General features: G+C 43.9%; 1 protein-coding gene across 2 annotated transcripts in view; it reads left to right on the top strand.

The window, feature by feature from the left end:
* The first annotated feature begins 13,688 nt into the window (after window positions 1–13,688).
* The window catches only part of FAM189A2 (family with sequence similarity 189 member A2), a 65,887-nt gene continuing 60,132 nt past the window's right edge, over window positions 13,689–19,443 (top strand). For both annotated transcript variants that reach the window (XM_033237141.1, XM_033237140.1), the window contains exon 1: window positions 13,689–14,178. In XM_033237141.1, the coding sequence (XP_033093032.1) occupies window positions 13,765–14,178 (414 nt within the window). In that variant the 5' untranslated portion in view covers window positions 13,689–13,764. The remainder of the gene's footprint in view (window positions 14,179–19,443) is intronic.

The raw sequence follows: 19,443 nt of genomic DNA, 5'->3' as shown, positions 1-19,443 counted from the left end.
AAAGGCAGAGATGGAGTGATGCAGCTGCAAGCCGAGGAACACCTAGCACCGCCAGAAGCTGGAAGAGGCGAGAATGGGTTCTCCCTACAGCCTTGGCAGGGAGCACTGCCTCCGCGACACCTTGATTTCATACTTCTGGCCTACAGAACTGTGAGAGAATACGTTTCTGTTCTCCTAAGTCATGAAGTTTGTAGTAATTTATTACGGAGGCCCTAGGAAATCGATATACACATTAACTTCTATGCTGTTGTCAAGAAAATTTAGGAGAGATGACGATAGTGTTTACAATGAAGCCAGAATTAGATATAGGTCCCTGTGCCTTCTTCGGGAAGGAATATTTATGTCAAGACACTAACAGTATAGACCAAGTCTTATCTTTTCCTATAAGAGTCAAGAGGATCCTTTGAGGATCCTTTTCTGGTCAAGAGGATCCTTTGAGACCTGACTCAGGCCTCACATTTTGCAGACGTGGACTCTGAGATCCTGAGAGGAAAATTGCTCTACTTCAGGCCACATAGGCAGTTAGCAGCAGGGACAAGAAGAGATGTCAGCTCTTCTGATTCTCCCTCCGCCAGACTCCTTTTGCACACAGTGGGCCACTCCGCAGACCTGTGTTCACTTTTCCACACCAGATCATTTCTGCAGGAGCTAACTGCCTCCGTTACACTGTATTCTTTCAGTTTTAAGTGACAGACATCCATCAACACAAACAATAAAGGAGTCACTGGCTCACGTAACTCAAAAGGCTGAAGGTGGGTTTGACATCAGGTGCTGAATCTAGGCCCCAAGCAATGCCACCAGGGCTTCCCTGCTGTCCCTCAGCTCTTCCTCTGTCAGCCTCAAATCTCTGTGTTTTCCCTCATCCTCTCTGATAGTGGATGTGCTTTCTCCATTGCTGAGGGAAAAGGCTGCTGACAGCTCCAAATTCATGTCTTTCCTGCACCTTGACTCCAAGGCCAAGAGAGAGCTTCCTGCACACCCACAGAAAAGCCCCAGGGAAGAGCTTCGAGTGGCCTAGTTTGGGGCACATGTCTAGTCCTTTGGTGGAATGCCAAGGGTCAGGGTCTGTGGGGTGGAAGCTGCCGACTGCTTCCCCAGATCCATGTTCTCCTCTTATTCCAGGGCACTGAGCCACAGTTCTTTCCCAGCCTCCTGTAGCGAGGTGTGATGACAACTCCACTGTCATCAATGAAGTGTGAGCAGATGTGATGTGCCCCACTTCTAGGTCTGGCCCCTCAAAATCTATGTGCTCCTCCACGTTCCTTTTCCCTTCTGGTTGGCTGGAAGGGAGAGGACCCCAGGGCAACCTTGGAAACTTCATATTGAATATGCCAATGATCCCACCAGTTGGCAGTGACCAATCTGAATGACTGCATGGACGAAGGCCACCCTGCTCACCTATTCATCAGCCTTCTACTGTTACGTGAAGAAAAAATAAACTTCTACTGAATCTGAGCAATTGTAATGGAGGAGTTTATGTTTTCACAGTTAACCTACGTTAGCAAACACAATTTGTTACCAAGAGAAAGTGCGAGGGGCAAAACCTTTTTGACCACCCAAAACCTTACCAGCCATGTCAAATATACTAGTCAGGTAGCATGGTTATGCCATGGTAACCATCGACCACAGCTCTCAGTGGCTTAAAACAACAGAGGGTTATCTCTTACTTGTTCAACCTGTTTATCCTGGGTTGTCTTGGAAGGACTTTGCCTTAATCTCATTCTCACTCAGGGACCCAGCCTGAGAGAGGCTCCATCTTCAAGTTTCCATGATTGCCAAGGCAAGATGAGAGGTGGTGGTGATTCATTCCCTGGTTTTTAAAGCATCAGCTCCAAAGTGATGTTTAACTGGCCAGATCAAGTCACGTAACAATTTCCAACGTCAAGAGGGTGGAGATGTGTGGTTTTACAATGTCCCCAGAAGGAGTATGTTTGGTAAAAGAAAAGACTGAGTATCGCTTGCCTTTGGGTAGAGGAAGTGGGAGAAAGGGAAAGAGGGGTCTCGATCTCCTGACCTCGTGATCCACCTGCCTCAGCCTCCCAAAGTGCTGGGATTACAGATGTGAGCCACCATGCCCGGCCTGAAATGGGTTTTTCTTTTTCTCCTGCATGGTTAGGTTACAAATTTTCCGAACTTTTATGCTCTGCTTCCCTTTTAAATATAAGTTATAAGGAGATCGAGACCATTCTGGCTAACATGGTGAAACCCCATCTCTACAAAAAAATACAAAAAATTAGCCAGGCATGGTGGTGGGAGCCTATAGTCCCAACTACTTGGGAGGCTGAGGCAGGAGAACAGCATGAACCTAGGAGGTGGAGCTTGCAGTGAGCCAAGATTGTGCCACTGCACTCCAGCCTGGGTAACAGAGCAAGACTCCATCTCAAAATATATATATATATATACATGTATATATGTATATATACATGTATATATATAAATCTATATCTATATCTATGTAAGTTCTAGTTTCAGGTCATTTCTTTGTTTATGCAAATAAGCGCAGGCTTTTAGAAGCAGCCAGGCAACATCTTAAATACTTAGTTGCTTAGAAATTTCTCCTACCAGATACCCTAAATCATCTCTCTCAACTTCAAAGTTCCATAGATTTTTACAGCAGGGGCACAATGCCACCAGTCTCTTTGCTAAAGCATAGCGAGAGTGACCTTTACTCCAACTCACAATAAGTTCCTCAACTCCATCTGAGACCACCTCAGCCTGGACTTTACTGTCTATGTCACTATCAGTATGTTGGTCATAACCATTCAACAAAGTCTCTAGGAAGTTCCAAACTTTCCCTTATCTTCCTGTCTTCTTCTAATCCCTCCAAACTGTTCTAACGTCTGCCCATTTACCCAGTTCCAAAGTCACTTCCACATTTTTAGGTACCTTTATTGCAATGTCCTACTTCTCTGGTACCAATTTTCTGTATTGCTCTGTTCTTACATTGCTATAAGGAACTGCCTGAGACTGGGTAATTTATAAAGAAAAGAGATTTAATTGACTCACAGTTCTACAGACTGTACAGGAGGCATGACTGGGCAGGCCTCAGGAAGCTCACAATCATGTTGGAAAGGGGAAGGGGAAGCAAGCCCATCTTCACGTGGTGGCAGGAGAGAGAGAGAGAAAGAGAGTAGGGGGAAGAAGTACTGCACACTTTTAAACAACCAGATCTCATGAGAACTCACTCACTACCACAAGAACAGCAAGGAGGAAATCCACCCCTATGATCCAATCACCTCCCACCAGGCCCCTCCTCCAATACTGAAGATCATAATTCAACATGAGATTTTTGTGGGGACACAAAGCCAAACCATATCAAGTGGGATTACTTAAATCTGGAAATAAAGGCTAAATCTGGAAATAAAGGGTGTGAGACCTGGAGCTATAGACATCCAGGCATTGACACCACGGAACTGTTGATGTTGTCTTCTTTGGTGTCTGTGATAGGGTTCAAAACTTAAAAAAAGAAATGTGAGTTGGGTAGACAACTAACTGGACTCCGTTTATCCAAATACTTGAGTCACTGTTTACTCATGAAATCTACAAATCCCCACTCAAGAGGTCACGTGATTGGTTTTGCACTTGTGTGGCTTTCTATTTTTTTTTTTTTTTTTGAGAGAGCCTGTTGCCCAGACTGGAGTGCAGTGGTGTATTCATAGTTCACCGCAGCCTCAAACTCCTGGGCTTAATGGATCCTCCTGCCTCAGCCTCCTAAATAGCTAGTACTACTGGTACGAGCCACCATGCCCATCTAGTTTAAGAAGTTTTCTTTTGTAGAGATGCGGTGCTTAGGCTAGTCTCAAAGTTCTGGTCCCAAAGGATCCTCCTGCCTCTGTGGCTTTCATGTAAAATAAAAGTCACATGCAACTTTGAAATTGTTGGAAACCTATGATATTTAAACAAGCTTTTTCTTTAACTTTAAATATATTTGAATTTGATGGATTCTTCTATTCATTCACGTTTTGGATATTTGGTGTTATCTTACTATTTTTCCCCAGGCATAAGTCATATATTTGAAGCTATCAAATATTTGTCATGCTTAGCTAAAAAGCCTACAAAAATATTTAAAGTAGTAATAACAGACTTTCTTCTAAATTTAATGAAAACTGTTTTATATGCTCTTGAAGCGGTTGAGATCAATAATAACATTAAGGAATTATGTCATTTGTTTTTTTAAGATATTTTTTAAAAAATCAAGAATACATTTTGAACAGCTTTATTGAGATATAATTCACATTCTATACAACTGACCTGTTTAAAGTCTACCAGTCAATGATTTTTGTATATTCACAGATACTCACAACCATCACCGGAGTCAATTTTAGAACATTTTAATCTCCTGAGAAGAAACCGTATACCCTTTACCTATATCCTGTTCACCCCAGTCCTAAGTAACCAGTAGTATACTTTCTGTCTCTATAAAATTCACTTTTTCTGGACATTTCATATAAACAGAATCATATAATATGTGGTCTTTTCATGACTGGCTTTTTTCATTTAGAGGAATGGATGTTAAATTTGATTTAAAAACCTTTCTAGGAAATATGAACAGAGATGTCCCACTTTTTGATTTGAACTTCTCTCACAGATTTGTCCAATTTGAGTTCACAATGATGAGGTCATTGTGTTGACACAAACCAACCTCTTATGGCCCACAAGAGCGATGCTAACAGGCCTTCTCAGGTCAGGTGCCTGCCTCAGATCCAATCTCTAGACAGAGAGGAAAAGTCAATCAGGAACATGGTAGCCCTGATGAGGGCATGGTTGGGGCACAGCAAAGAGTAATCCCTGGAAAGGGACAAACAGACAGAATTGAAGATGTCTTCTTTAATTAAGCCATTCAAGGGCCCTCTGCCATGCTTTCCTGAATCATGATGAAATTACAAGCAAAATATTGCTGTGATATATGGGGACAGGGACTGAATTAAAAGTCAGAAAGCCTAGGTTTTTACTTTGGTTTTGCAGTTTGACTTTAAGAAAGTCACTTTGTCACATCTTTAATCCCAGCAACTTGGGAGGCCGGGGTGGGTAGATCACTTGATCCCAGGAGTTGGGGACAAGCCTGGGTGACATGGCAAAACCTCATCTCTACAAAAAAAATGGAAAAATTAGCCTGGCCTGGTGGCATGCATGTGTCTTTAGCCCCACCTGCTTGGGAGGCTGAGGTGGGAGGATTGCTTGAGCCCTAGGAAGTAGAGGCTGCAGTGAGCCATGATCATGCCACTGCACTCCAGCCTGGATGACAGAGCAAGACCCTGTCTTAAAAAAGAAAAAAGTTGCTTTGTATCTCTGAACCTCAAGCTCTTCACCTTTACATGAGTAAAAATTAACTGCCTACCATGATTGTTGCTGGTTAGAAGAGATAATGTGCCTGAAGTCACATAAGACACTAACATTAGAAGACATAAGTGTCCAGTAACTATCTTCTCTCTCCCTCTGATTCTTTAATGCCCTGCAGGCCACTGCTTTCTGGAGCCGTTTCAGATTTAATTCTTGGTTAAGTGCACTCAGCATTTCTACCCTTCCACTTTGTGCTGCCACTGGGGTCTTTGTTTGCAAGGTCTATGGTTAATGGCCTTATATTAAAATTTAATTCCTCAGGGTCTTCAGAGGTTTTCCCCAGACTGCATCCACCTGCCACTTCCAAGAAGCTGAAAACCATGCACCACTCCCCACCCCGCCCCCACCCCTACCTTAAGGCTCCACTCATCCTCCCCAGCCCAGCAAACAAGGTTTGATTGGTAGTTACATTGGTCCCCTCAGAGGTCTTTCATAGTCAAGCTTATCCTTAGTCACATCCTAAGGTGCAAAGCCCTGAGTTGAGGAGGGGACACGGTCCCTGCTCTCTAGGGTTAGAGTTCTGAGGCTGGCAGGTAACATAGCCTCTGTGAACGGGACACCTGATATTCCAGTGGCAGGTAGCCTGACACCACGGCTTTGGGGCCCTGAGTTCCCTTTCAGCTTCACTTACACACACGCACACAGACACACACACACACACACACACACACACACATTAACATTTTTCTTTGTATTTATGGCAATGATTCATAATCAGGATATTCCTATTCAAAGAAGACCAAGGAATCATTGAATGATATCAAGAAGAGAGCAAAGATCTATGTATTCCTGGCATTTAGAAGTGTATGTTGGAGCTGGAGAGACCTTGGATACAATCCAGGATAACCCCCTCCTTACCCTCCCCCCACCACACCTCCATTGATGGAAAAACTGAAACCTGAACAGGTGATGTGACTAGTCTAAGATCTCCAAATAAGAAAAAGGGCAAAGACCATCCATTCATTTATTCATTCAGTAAAAGTTTATTGATTCCTATTTATCAGGCACAACCCTTTGAGATGAGAATATCAGGTTATTCAGCAGAAAGTCCCTGCCCTCATGGAGCTTACATTTGTCATACTGTCACAAGACCGGGATAAACAATGTAATGTCAGATAGTGATACATACTAGGAAGAAAGCCAGAATAAAGGGATAGGGAGGAAAGAAGAAGGAGAAGTGACAAATTTGACAAGGAGGTCAGAAAATGTTTCTCTATGAAGTAAATGGACTGAGGTGGTGAGACATATCTGGGGGAAGAGCACTCTAGATAGAGAAAACAGCTGATACAAAGGCCCTAGTGCAGCAACGGAACCAATCCGACCAAGAGGTCTCGATTCTTCGTGCAGAGCTCCTTCATCAAACCACATGCTCTTTAAGTCATCAGTGTGGCCCAAAGGGCTTCATGCCACATGCAGTATCTAGATTTGACAGTGACTGTGAGAGCCCAGAAGGCACCATGCTGCCCAGATTGGAATAAAGCTGTGTCCTCTACACATATGACATTGACTCAGAACCTCAGCACAGTGAAATAGAAACAGCTCTGACTCGGAGATCCAGAGACCTGAGGCCCTGGTCTCTGGGGTGCCTTGTGGGCATATCAAGGAAGACTTCTTGAGCAAAATGAGCTCAATCTGTAACCTAGGGATGAGTAGGAGTGCCCTGGGGAAATGTGTGTATAGGTATTGGGGACCCAGGGGTTAGGCACAGAACAACGTTCTTAACAGATGGAACAGTAAGTTTAAATGCCCCAAAGAAAAAAGGCACCTGACACAAAAGACTGATCTATGTCAGGATGCCAATTTATTAAGTGAGAACAAGATGAAAGGCTTTCTAATGCACAGAACTCACATCTGCTATCAAGGGCAGCCCATTTCTTGGGGCAGAGTGGCTGGGAAGGTGATTTCGTATCAGAAAATCACTTGGAAACTGTATTAGTCTATTCTTGCATTGCTATAAAGAACTACCTAAGACTGGGTAATTTATAAAGAAAAGAGGTTTAATTGGCCTGTGGTTCTGCAGACTCTACAGGAAGCATGGATGTGGAGGCCTCAGGAAACTTTCAATCATGGCAGAAGGTGAAGGAGAAGCAGTTCGTTTTACACGGCTGGAGCAGGAGAAAGAGAAGGGGGAGGTGCTACATAATTGTAAACAACTAGATCTCATGAGAACACACTAATTGCCATGAGAAGGGCAAGGGGGAAGACTGCTCCATGATCAAATCATCTCCCACCAGGTCCCTCCTCTGACATTGGCGATCACAATGTGACATGAGATTTGGGTGAGGACACAAGTCCAAACCATACCAGAGAGAAATCTTGTTTTTCTGCTATCCCGGGGACTGTTGAGAAAAGCAGATAGAAACTGTGGGTACAAGAAACACAAAGGTGAATAAATTTGCCTCTGTTCCTTTCTCTTCTTTTCTGGCCTAATTAAAACAAAGCCCTGTTTGATAGAGCTGTTGCATTAGAAATAATGTACACAAAGCCTGAATACAGTAGGCAATCAAAATCAGTAGCTAGGATTAGCAGGAGGCCCAGGCTGTTCCTACATCCTCAGCTTCACTTCCCTCAGTTCTCTTTTCCTTTCCTAGGATAACCCCTGCTGGGCCAGTTAACAGCAGTTATGCCCTCTCCTCTTAGGGGGCATCCCACCTCTCTCTCCCTGGGTGACTTTGTGACCTTCTGCAGGATAATGACCAAGATATTTTAAATTCAGCAACTTTGTACATTTCCCACAGTTAGAGTTTCTCAGTCTCAAACAAAGCCTAGCATATAAGAACAACCACAGCTCAGTCTACTTGTGCTGTGCAGAGCCCAAGCCAAGTCCCTCTTATTGTCTTTCCTCCAGCTTGACTGGCAGGATATCTTTGGGGGGCCTGAGGTCCTCTCTTTCGTGAGTAGTTGCCAGGAACAAGAACACACACAGACACACACACACACACACACTGCACATATGGAGGTACTAGAAACCCCTATCTGGAAGAGGAGTATTGGTCTCTGAGACATGGCTTTAGAGGACTGTGCATCTCAAACCTTAGGGGAGATGTTACCAGTATATCTGTACAGACCTCACCCCACTGCAGACCTTATACATCAGGGTATCTGCAACTGGAGGCTTAGATTTTGTATAGTTCCTGAAGCTTCCCTGGTGACTCTGACAAGCACCTTAGACAAAGAGCTCCTTCGTCGGGGAATGGGTGGCTCTGTTCACATTATTACAAGACCACTTCTGTCGTTAACGTACGGCTGTCTCCTAAACATCTGTTTCAGGGGGTCTGTGCTTCACATTTGATTAACTAAAAGGCCTGTTCAACAGATTTCTCCAGAACAAAGTAACAGCCTCCATTCGTGAATTACAGCTTTGACTTCTACAGAAATGAGAAACTGCAGGAAGCTCTGATATAAGGTTACCCATAGATACATACACACTCACATACTTGTAGGACACACTTTATTATATATATATATGTGTGTGTGTGTGTGTGTATATGTGTGTGTGTGTGTGTGTATGTATAGCTTATCTATTCTAGTAATTGATCAGCCATGAATAATTTTTAAAGCAGCTGGCTTGAATTATCTTTTGTGGGATTTGCATGGTAAGAAGTTTTCAGTATTTAATTTGAACAATGAGAAAAATATGGCTACAGCTCATCTATATGACAAATAAGTCTGTCTTGGGGCCAGAGGCATTAGGAATTCTTAACAACCAGTCTGCGCCATTACTTCAGAAAAACCTAGTGCCTGATTTGCCCAGCTCTGCTCAGGGTTTCTTTCTTTCTTTCTTTTATTCTTCCCGTCTCTCTTAATTAAAAAAAAACCTTACACAGCCCTTTCTCTGCAAAGTGAAATGTTATAATTGCTCTTAACACTCATCGATTTCCTCAGGGAAAAACCTAGGACCATGGAACCCGAGGCCTTAAAGTTTAGAATAGTGAGCTTCGGCTTTTGTTGGGGAATTTTGAGTCTATAAATTTATTCCACCCCCAAATTTACCTGCTTTTCTTAGTGCTTGTTCTCTTGCTGGCCATCTGAGAAATCATGGCGATGAGAATGACTGAATTTCAAAATCTCAGGCCTGGGGGTATCCAAATGATTGCACAGCCCAACCTCAGGCTGATGATACTCACAAACCCGTTTCTTACAGGTGAAGCTATTGAGGCCAAGAAGCTCCTGACTGGGTCAGAGGCATACAGTGGAGGAGGGGCTAGAACCCAGCAGCTGGTTTCTCCTACCGTACCCTTCCCATTAGAATCGAGTAGTCGAACTCCTTCTATGCATAAAGATCACCTGGGCAGTGGAGCTCCGCTGGGGGCCAGCAAAGCCCTTCCACCAACATATTTGCATGTATGTTTGCTTTCAAGTCAAATTCCCTACCTTCCTCTCCCATATAAGCATTCCCATATAAAAATTCTGGAGTCTTAATCATACTATCTACTAATGTTTCTTTGCATTTGTTAAAATGAAGGTTCCAGGCCTTCAGTCCAGAGGATCTGATCCCACAGGTGTGGAGGGAAGTGAATGAACTTGACATTCCCCTTTCCCGCCCTGGCATGATCCTGTGGTCTTTGGAGCACACTTCAAGAAGCTGCTCCAGTCAGCATATTAACTGAGACTTCTAGAGTCCACTATGCCTTAATTCAGAGAAGCACTTCCTTTTTCTATAAAATATAAGACCTGGAGGATCTTGCCAGGGAAGAGGTTTTGAGGAAAGAGTTTCTTCAACAGCTCTCACTCCAATGTGGAACAGCCTCCTTTAATTAACTGACAGATGGAGTCTTCTGAGAAGTGTGGAACGAACTGAGGAGTTTATTTAAAGGGTCCTTGGGAGACTGAGGTGGGCGGATCACGAGGTCAGGAGTTCGAGACCAGCATGACCAACATGGTGAAACCCTGTTGCTACTAAAAATACAAAAATTAACTGAGTGTGGTGGTGTGCACCTGTAATCCCAGCTATTCAGGAGGCTGAGGCAGGAGAATTGCTTGAGCCTGGGAGGTGGAGATTGCAGTCAGCCAAGATCATGTCACTGCACTCCAGCCTGGGCAACAGAGTGAGACTCTGTCTCAAAAAAGAAAAAAAAAAGATGTCCAAGAAACCTGGGCAAAGAAACTGAACTCTTCAGTGGAGGAGACTCCTAGTGCAAGGAGTGGAAAATGAGGGACAGGGAGGGGAAGCATTAGTGGAAGGTGTATGGAACCTGCTTGGAGTTGAGCTTTGATCTTGAGGAAAACTGGCATACGGGTTCCACCAAACAACACACTCAGCGATTGTTTCCTTGAGCTTTGGCCTACATTAATGAAGAATCTGGGGCAAATTTTTCACAGGTTCTTCCTCACTTTATTCATTTTTAAGTTTTTTGATAATAACTTTATTGAGATATCATTCACATACCCTACATACAATTCACCCATTAATGTGTACCATTCACTGGTTTTTAGTACATTCAGAATTATACAATCATCAGTACAATCAATTTTAGAACATTTTCACCACCTTAAAAAGAACCCACATATCCTTTAGCCATCATCCCCCCACAATTTCCCCATTTCCCCAGCTCTAAGCAGCCGGTAAGCTACTTTCTGTCTCTACAAATTTCTCTATTCTAGACAATTTAGATAAATGGAATCATATAATATGTGGTCATTTGTGACTGGCTTTTTTCACTTAGCATAATGTCTAAAAATTTTTTAATTATTGTGGATATATAATAATTGTACATATTATGGGGTACATATGATATTTTGAAACTTAGTATAATGTTTTCAAGATTTCTACATGTAGCATAGATGAGCACCTCATTCCTTTTTTACTGACAAATATACTCCACTGGCTGCATATTCCTGTTTTGTTAATCCATTCATCCAGTTGATTGACATTTGGGTTGCTTCCACTTTTTGGTTGTTGTGAATAATGCTGCTATTTGTGCACTGATTTTTTTGTGTGAGTATGTTCATTTCTTTTGGGTATATACCTAGGAGTGGAATTAGTGGGTCAAATAACAATAAACACTATACTTGACCTCTTGAGAAATTGCCAGACTGTTTTCAAAAGTCATCACTTTTTAAAAAAATTTATTAAGACAAATGGAAATCAATGGCTCTGAATTATCTTATAAGAGCTTAGTTACATACAGGTTGCTCAGATCTAACTAAAGGCTTAAGGTAAGCAGGGTTTGGGAGATGCAAAGAATCAAGCTTGGTTTACAAAAATACCAAGCCCAAATACTTGAGATTTTTTATTGGCATAATTTTAAAGGTTGGGATAGTGTTATATGGATTTGCGTTTATAACCAGAAAAAGAAACTCAGTTTTAAATGTGGCCAACAACAACAACAACAACAACAACAAATGACTGTATGACAACTCTTAAATAGTAGCTTTGGAAAAGTTTTAGTCACCTTATGAGTAAAGCCTTTAAGATGATAAAATCATCTATGAATTTCAATTACTTCTGCTATCATCTGTTTCTGCATGGGGAAAAAGGGTTTAAAAATTTTAAGAATAAAGTATTTGGAAATACTTTACAGTATTTAAGTATAAAATATACACAGAGACGCACACAAATCATAACTGTAACTCCATGAATTTTCACACAATGAACTTACTCATGTAATTGATACCCACATCAAGAAAGAAATAGTCACCAGCACCCCTTGAAACCCTCTTTCCAGTCATAATCATGTCCCTCCCCAAGGACCAGAGGATATCCTGACTTCTAACAGCAACATTCTTAGACACAAATAATACATTTTTAATAGTAAGTTTCAGATGTCAAGAACTGGCCAATGAAATAGATTTGTTTAGTGGAGAGAATTTCTTAACACTCAGTCAGACTTACTATATTGCATGGTGTAATACATGGTTAAAAATTAAATACTGTTAAGCTTGTATATAAAATAGAGTATAACCTCGGCCCAAAGAAGCTTTTTATTTAACATCAGCAGCAATTTAAGAGCATATACTGTATGGCATTTTTAAAATGAATCAACAGACTTTAAGCCCTTATTTTGAAAGACATCTTCCTTTTCCTCTAGAATTTGAATTTATTCATGGGAGCAGCCTGTAAAGGAAGTCCTAGGCACCATTAATGACATGTGCTTTAATAATTTAGAAGTGTATATGTAAACTTGGGCACATTGACAGTATATCACATTGTGGATTAAAATGTAACGACCAATATAAATACAGCTTCCACAAACAGAGTATAAAAACTGACACACACTTTTCTTGGTTTATTGGGTGGGAGGATGTTAAATACCTTACGATAAGATAAGCTTTCTAATACTGGAACTGACTAACTGCCAAGAACACTGCTGTGGTTCTTATCAGGAAAAAAAGTCTATTATAATCATTTTAGGCACGAAACTTTCTACGCATTAGAATTCTTCCAAGGCGAAAAGCATATTACTAAGGGAATTCATTTTGCAAAGAGGAATCACCTTTTTTTTTTCTCTCTCTAAAGATTTTTCATATATTACCAAAATAGTTTAGGATTTTATTAGGATATTTCCTCGGAAGTTTGGGGTTCCGTGTTCTACCAGGTGATGCCTAATAGATGCCTGATACAGCTCATGAGTCAATAAGAGGAGGATAGAGTGTAATCCTTGCCATGCGCTCCGGGCTGCCCCGGGTACTTTCTTTACGGATGCTGGATGCTTCCAAGGTAACCCAGTCCTTTCATTCCCGCTCCTACCGAGATGCCAGGAAAGCACTCTCGCGCCGATGCAGGGTAGGCAGGTCCTGCGCCCTGCGAGCGGTAACTGCGCTCGGCGTCGTCCTTCCCGAAGTCCTTGGCTTACGCCTCTTCCCATCGAGTCGCCCCAAAGCCCCTCCTCCAGCCATCCCCCTCCTTGTGGGGGCAAAAGTTTAAAGGCGGGCTCCCTTCTCATTAAAGCGCGCCGGGGCCTCTTTAGTGGCTGGACTGTAAAGGGGCCCGAGGGTCCACGGCGCTTTCCTCGCTCTTCTCTAGCCCCAGCTTGGCGGGTGGGGACAGACGCTGAGGCTGTCGGTGGCCGGCGCTGACGCCTCCTGGCCGTGGGGTGCCTCCCAGCTCGAGGGACTTATTTAAATATTTGGGGCAGGGCACCCTGCCAGGACCCCAGGAAGCCGGCGCAGATTTGGCGGGGACCCCGAGGCTGTGGCGCACTTGCCTCAGCGCAGCGCGAGCACGGGGTGCGCGTGGGTGAGAGTGAGGCTGCGCCCGGGGCCAGCGGGAGGCGGACCCGCCAGGCGGCAGGTGGGTGCGGCCAGCTGGAGCCAGGGCAGCGGCGGCGGCGGCAGCGGCGGCAGCAAGTGGTTGGGCCGTGCGCATTTCCTTCCCTCCCCCTCGGCCTCGGAGCCCGCCCGCGGTGCCCAGTGTGCGGCGCCTTCGGCTCCGCTCAGCGTCCCCTCCCCGCCACCGCCGGCCGCACCCTTCACGGTCCGTCCATGTCCCTGCCCGTGGTGCTCCCGGGCTCCTGCTGCCCCGTGGCTGGGCTTTCGGGTGGGCCGCAGACCGGGGGCCCGGGCGCCGCCGCCGCCGCCGCCCAGGAGCCGCCGCTGCCCCCGCTGCGGCCGCGCTGGCCACGGGGCGCGCTGCAGCCGCCGTCGCGGCCTCGCTGCGCGGCTACCGCTGCCGCCGGGGTTCTGGCCGCGCCGCCGGCGCTCTCCTCCCGCCGAGCAGCCGCCGCCGCTGCCGCCGCGGCCCCGGGCTCTGCGCTGCTGCCCGCCCGCCCGCTGCTGTCACTCGGGCTGCTGCAGCTGATCCTGGGCTGCTGCATGGTGGCGCTCAGCTTCGGGGCGCTGTCGCTGAGCAGCTCTCCGCAGGTGAAGAACTCGTGCCCGTTCTGGGCCGGCTCCTCGGTGAGTACCGCGCGCGCGCCCCGCTCGCCCGGTCATCCCTGGGATAGGGGGCTCTGGTCGTACCCTTCCATTGTCCCTTAGTTGGCCTCCAGGGCTGCAGTTGGGGGAGCCTTAACGCCACCTGAAGTTTTTGGAGCCTGGAGAAAAATGTTCCGCGACGGTCGAGTTCAGGGGTGAATTGGGTTACACCTGGGTAGTGTCTGTTGCGCGCAGGCTGAAGGATTTTGTTGTCCCTGTCAAGCTAATAGAATTAAGCAAAGACACCCAGCTCTTTGGGAGATTGGAAGGACAGGGTGTGGGTGGCAGGAAAGTGGGAGGAAAGTGATTAAACTTCTTTTCGTCGTTGAGTATTTGCTGCACTGACAACGTCTGTGCTGGGAGGGCAGGGATTCTGGTCATTTTTGTTCACCGATGTATCAAGAATGCCTGGCACATAGTAGGTGTATTTGTGGGATGGGACAGTTTCGGACACATCGCTTGTTTTATTCTCCATTAAGACACACGTAAATGTGAAATGTGTAGGGTGGCTCGGCCCCCAGACGAGTTCAGGAGGTAATGAGAGGGTGTGTGTGAACTGGCGCTTGACCTGGTCATTAAAGGAGGGCCTTAACCCCACTTGGTTCCTGGAGCCATGCAGGCTGCTGTGCAGAATTCAGTTTGTGAGAACCGGGACCTGTCATTAGGGATGAGCTGGCCAAAGGTCCTGGAGCACCCAGCAGCTAGCTAGAGATATCTGCTCTCCAGGACTCACTCCTCCAACCGGGACCGCTGAGCCTGGGGCCAAAGAGTGCCCAACTTCAGAGAAAAGCTGCTGCCAGCCAGTATCTACGGACACCGGGTGGTCACTCCCCTCCACCTCCTAACAATCTCACAATGTCCAAGGCATATAACCCCCTGAAGTTTTCTGGGTGTTGAGAGACTTGGAAACACATCTTTGTGGAATGACTATGGAAGATGAGTAAAGTAAATAACCTTTATATCTTTTTTTTAAATTTTAAATTTTTATTTTTTATTTTTAAGGGACGGAGTTTCCCCATGTTGCCCAGGCTGGTTTCCGACTCCTGAGCTCAAGTGATCCTCTTGCCTCAGCCTCCCAAAGTGTGGGGATTAGAGGCATGAACCACCACAGCCGGCCGTAAATAACCTTTCTGTGAACTCACTGTGTAAATCTGAAAGTCTAGCAATGCTGCTAGTTTTTAGTAAGATCTGTAATCAGTGTATGTCCTGAATGGTAAGAACTGCTTTTGCAGTTTCACACATACGGCAATTCAAGACCAAACTGAAAAAAAGGACTCGAAGAACTAGTTGAACCCAAAGTAATTGTTTAAATAAGAACATTAGGTTCCTTGAGACTCGCCTGAAATTGTATACTTCATCCAGTGCCAATTTGTTTTCCTTTTGAAATGCTTTCATGTTGAATGATCTTATTGGGGTACATGCTGTGCTGTGGTGAGGGAAGACCACGATTTGTGCCTCATGTAGAAAAAATGCCACCCTGGTGGCCCTGCCTGTGGGCTCTGCCACTGGCCTCAATGAGTGTTCAGGAAAACTCCAGAAGGATGGATATTCCAGATGGGGTAGGAATTAGACCTATTATGCTACCTATTCTACTTGTCTGACTAAATCCAGCCAAAGAGTGGGTGCATTTCATTTCTCTAACTACTATGGGCCAGTAATAATCTTGCATATATTTTTAGGAATTTGCTCTTTATAAAATCGTGATCTATTGCCTTCTCAAACAAAGCTAGTTTAGAATTATTAAAAACTGTTTTTTGTCTTATAAAATTAAAAGCTGATATCATTTACTATTGTGAATCATTTCAGAGGTAAATGCACTTAGATATCAGTCAAGCCACAGTTGAATTTGATGAAGTACCAAAAAATAATAAAGAAAGAAAGGAAGGAAGGAAGGAAGGAAGGAAGGAAGAAAAGGAAAGGAAAGGAAAGGAAAGGAAAGGAAAAAAGAAAGAAAGAAAGAAAGAAAGAAGAAAGAAAGAAAGAAAGAAGAAAGAAAGGAAGAAAGAAAAAAGAAAAGAAAAGAAAAAAGGCCTTCAACCAGATGGTGAAGGTTAATACTCCAGGTCTGGGCTGGGCGCAGTGGCTCATGCCTGTAATCCCAGCACTTTGGGGGGCCGAGGCGGGCAGATCACGAGGTCAGGAGATCGAGACCATCCTGGCTAACATGGTGAAACCCCGTCTCTACTAAAAATACAAAAAATTAGCCGGGCACGGTGGCAGGCGCCTGTAGTCCAAGCTACTCAGAGGCTGAGGCAGGAGAAAGGCGTGAACCCGGGAGGCGGAGCTTGCAGTGAGCCAAGATCGCACCATTGCACTCCAGCCTGGGCGACAAAGCAAGACTCTGTCTCCAAAAAAAAAAAAAAAAAAAAATACCTCTGCTGGCTGGGTATGTCCTTGTCTCCAAGTCTAGGCATAGCAGAGCAGCGAAAGAAATCAGTGATTTGAAACTGACAAGTTCTCTGCTATATGTCTTTCCCCATTCTTCCCCATACCCTCCAAACCCTGGTCTATATGCAACTCTATAACTGTTGGTTATTCCTGCTTTTTGTGACTTGTTCCTGAGATTGACCTCAGAATTTGCAAAGTGACAACAGAAGCAATAGATACTGTATTTGTAGAACAATTAATTAAATACAGTTTTAAGAGGATGGCTTTAGGCACCATGACTCTCTTGGTGCTTTAGGGGAAAAAGAGCCTTGTATCACATGTTTTGAATTTATGCATGTGACAGAGGTTGTTTTTGAAAAATCTCGTGTTATGGAAAAGTTTACATTTTATGCAGTATATGTTGAACCCACATATATCTTTCACCCAGCTTCAACAACGATTTCATTTGTACCTGCTTCCTGGGCTCTGCTGCGGGCCTTGTGTCTTCTGATAAACTTCAGGAAGGATGAATATTCCAAGCAGGGTAGGAATTAGATCCTTCGTGCTCCCTAGTCCATTTGTGAGATTAAGTTCTCTTATTATTTGGAAGCAAATCTCAGGTGTCACATTTCATCTATATATATTTCAATGTGTGTATTTTTATTACAAGAAAATAGAACCAGCATAGGATTGAGTGGGCAGTTCGAAGAACTACTCCCTTTAACTTTAAATCTTTTATTATGAAAATTAAAAAAATCTCAACAAATGTAGAAAGAAGGGTGTAACGATCCCCCATTTTACCCTTCACCCAGTAGCTATCAACACATGACCACTTTATACCTAACACTGCTTCCTCTTCCTAACAGCCTCGGTTAATTTTTTTTTTTTTTTTTTTTTGATATGGAGTCTCGCTCTGTTGCCCAGGCTGCCGTGCAATGGCGCGATCTTGGCTCACTGCAATCTCTGCCTCCCAGATTCACACTATTCTCCTGCCTCAGCCTCCCGAGTAGCTGGGACCACAGGTGTCCACCACCACGCCCAGCTAATTTTTTGTGTGTTTTTTCAGTAGAGACAAGGTTTCACCGTGTTAGCCAGGATGGTCTCTATCTCCTGACCTCGTGATCCGCCTGCCTCGGCCTCCCAAAGTGCTGGGATTACAGGTGTGAGCCACCGCATCCAGCCCTACCCTCGGATTATTTTAAGGCAAATTCCAGGTATCACAACTTCAGCCATTAGTATTTTAGTATGTATTTATAAGAGAAATGGGCTTGATAGCACATTGTAACTAATTCAAAGATAGCTAAACTAAGGTTTCTATTTAAAAAAAAATGCTGGAAGAGTATGAGTCGAGAACTGCAGAATTTAAAAAAAAAAGCTTTGACATGCCATACAATTTACCCATTTAAAGTGTACTGGTCAATGGTTTTTAGTAAATTCACAGTTGTGCAACTATTACAGTTTTAGAAAATGTTTGTCACCCCCAAAGTTATGAGTAGTTACTCCCCATTCTCCACCACCTCCACCCCTAGCCACCCACTGATTAACCCACTTTCAGTCTCTGTAGATATGTGTGTTCTGGACATTTCATGTACATGGGATCATATAATATGTGGTCTTTTATGATTTTCTTTCACTTAGCATGTTTTCAAGCTTCATCCATGCTGTGGCAAGTCTCAGTACTTCATTCCTATTTTATTGTATGGATATGCCATGTTTGTTTATTCACAAGTTTTATTGGCATAGGAAGCTAGGTAGTTGAATGGAAGTGCCAACTTATGTCTAAGGTTACTTCGAAACCACATAGGAACACAGTAGAAGAATATTCTCATATTTCAAGCTTTGACCATTAGGATCTTTAGCCTGCTATATCAACTGAACCCACACATCTTCTTTAGGCTTCATTGAAAAATTTTGCTTTTATATTTGATACAAAATTAGGTTCAAGAGACAAATATATTTATTTGAAATGACTATTTGTTGAACATCGTAGAGTTCAAGGATATTTTTTCATCCATATTTCCTTAAGAGAGCCCTGAGCCTGAGATTTTGGAGGCTTCTTTCACTTGTTTGAACTTTGAAGGTATATTTTATCTATTTTTTAAAACACTTAAGAATTAACAAATTCTATAAAGCATCTTTTCTCATAGTTTTCATTCATACTTTCAGCAACTTGAAGGGAGAGTTTTTAACGTAGTCTGTGTTTTTGAGCACTCTGAGCATTCGATTTCCTCCTGGTATCACTGGTAAATCACTCAATATATTATTATTCCCAAAATTCATGAAGCTAAAAGATGAGCCATCTTGAAAAACAATCTGACGTTTGACTGGAGGTGAGTGGCTAAGGGAATGTCTCAGTGTCCGTCTTCAGCTGTGCTGTCCTAGCTCTCGGTTTGGGGGGTGTGTTTAGTGTTAACTAGATTCCACTGGGGCATGGGAGTTAATTAGATTCCACTGAGGTATGGGAGTTAACTAGATTCCACTGGGGTATGGGAATTAATGTTAACTAGATTCCACTGGGGTATGGGAGTTAATGTTAACTAGATTCCACTGGGGTATGGGAGTTAACTCGGTTTCACTGGGGTTAACTAGATTCTACTGGGGTATGGCCGTTAATGTTAACTAGATTCCACTGGGGTATGGGAGTTAACTAGGTTGCACTGGGGTTAACTACATTCCGCTGTGGTATGGGAGACAGTCTGCCACACTGCACTAGATTTAATGAAAGAGGAGAGAGAGTTGCATTGGGTTGTCTCTCCTCCTTCAGAAACAAAATTCCTAACTTCGGTGACATGCATGATCCTTAGGAGATATTTCAGGTGAGTCGTAGAGAATTGGTTGTTGTTTTTTGTTCCTCACTGAGTGCCCTGTTATTCTTTATCA

This window comes from Trachypithecus francoisi, unplaced genomic scaffold (genome assembly GCF_009764315.1).
Source record: "Trachypithecus francoisi isolate TF-2019V2 unplaced genomic scaffold, Tfra_2.0 Lachesis_group16, whole genome shotgun sequence".
Classification (NCBI taxonomy): domain Eukaryota; kingdom Metazoa; phylum Chordata; class Mammalia; order Primates; family Cercopithecidae; genus Trachypithecus; species Trachypithecus francoisi.
The sequence above is the reverse complement of the archived record's forward strand: the minus strand, read 5'-3'. Positions and strand labels throughout refer to the sequence as shown.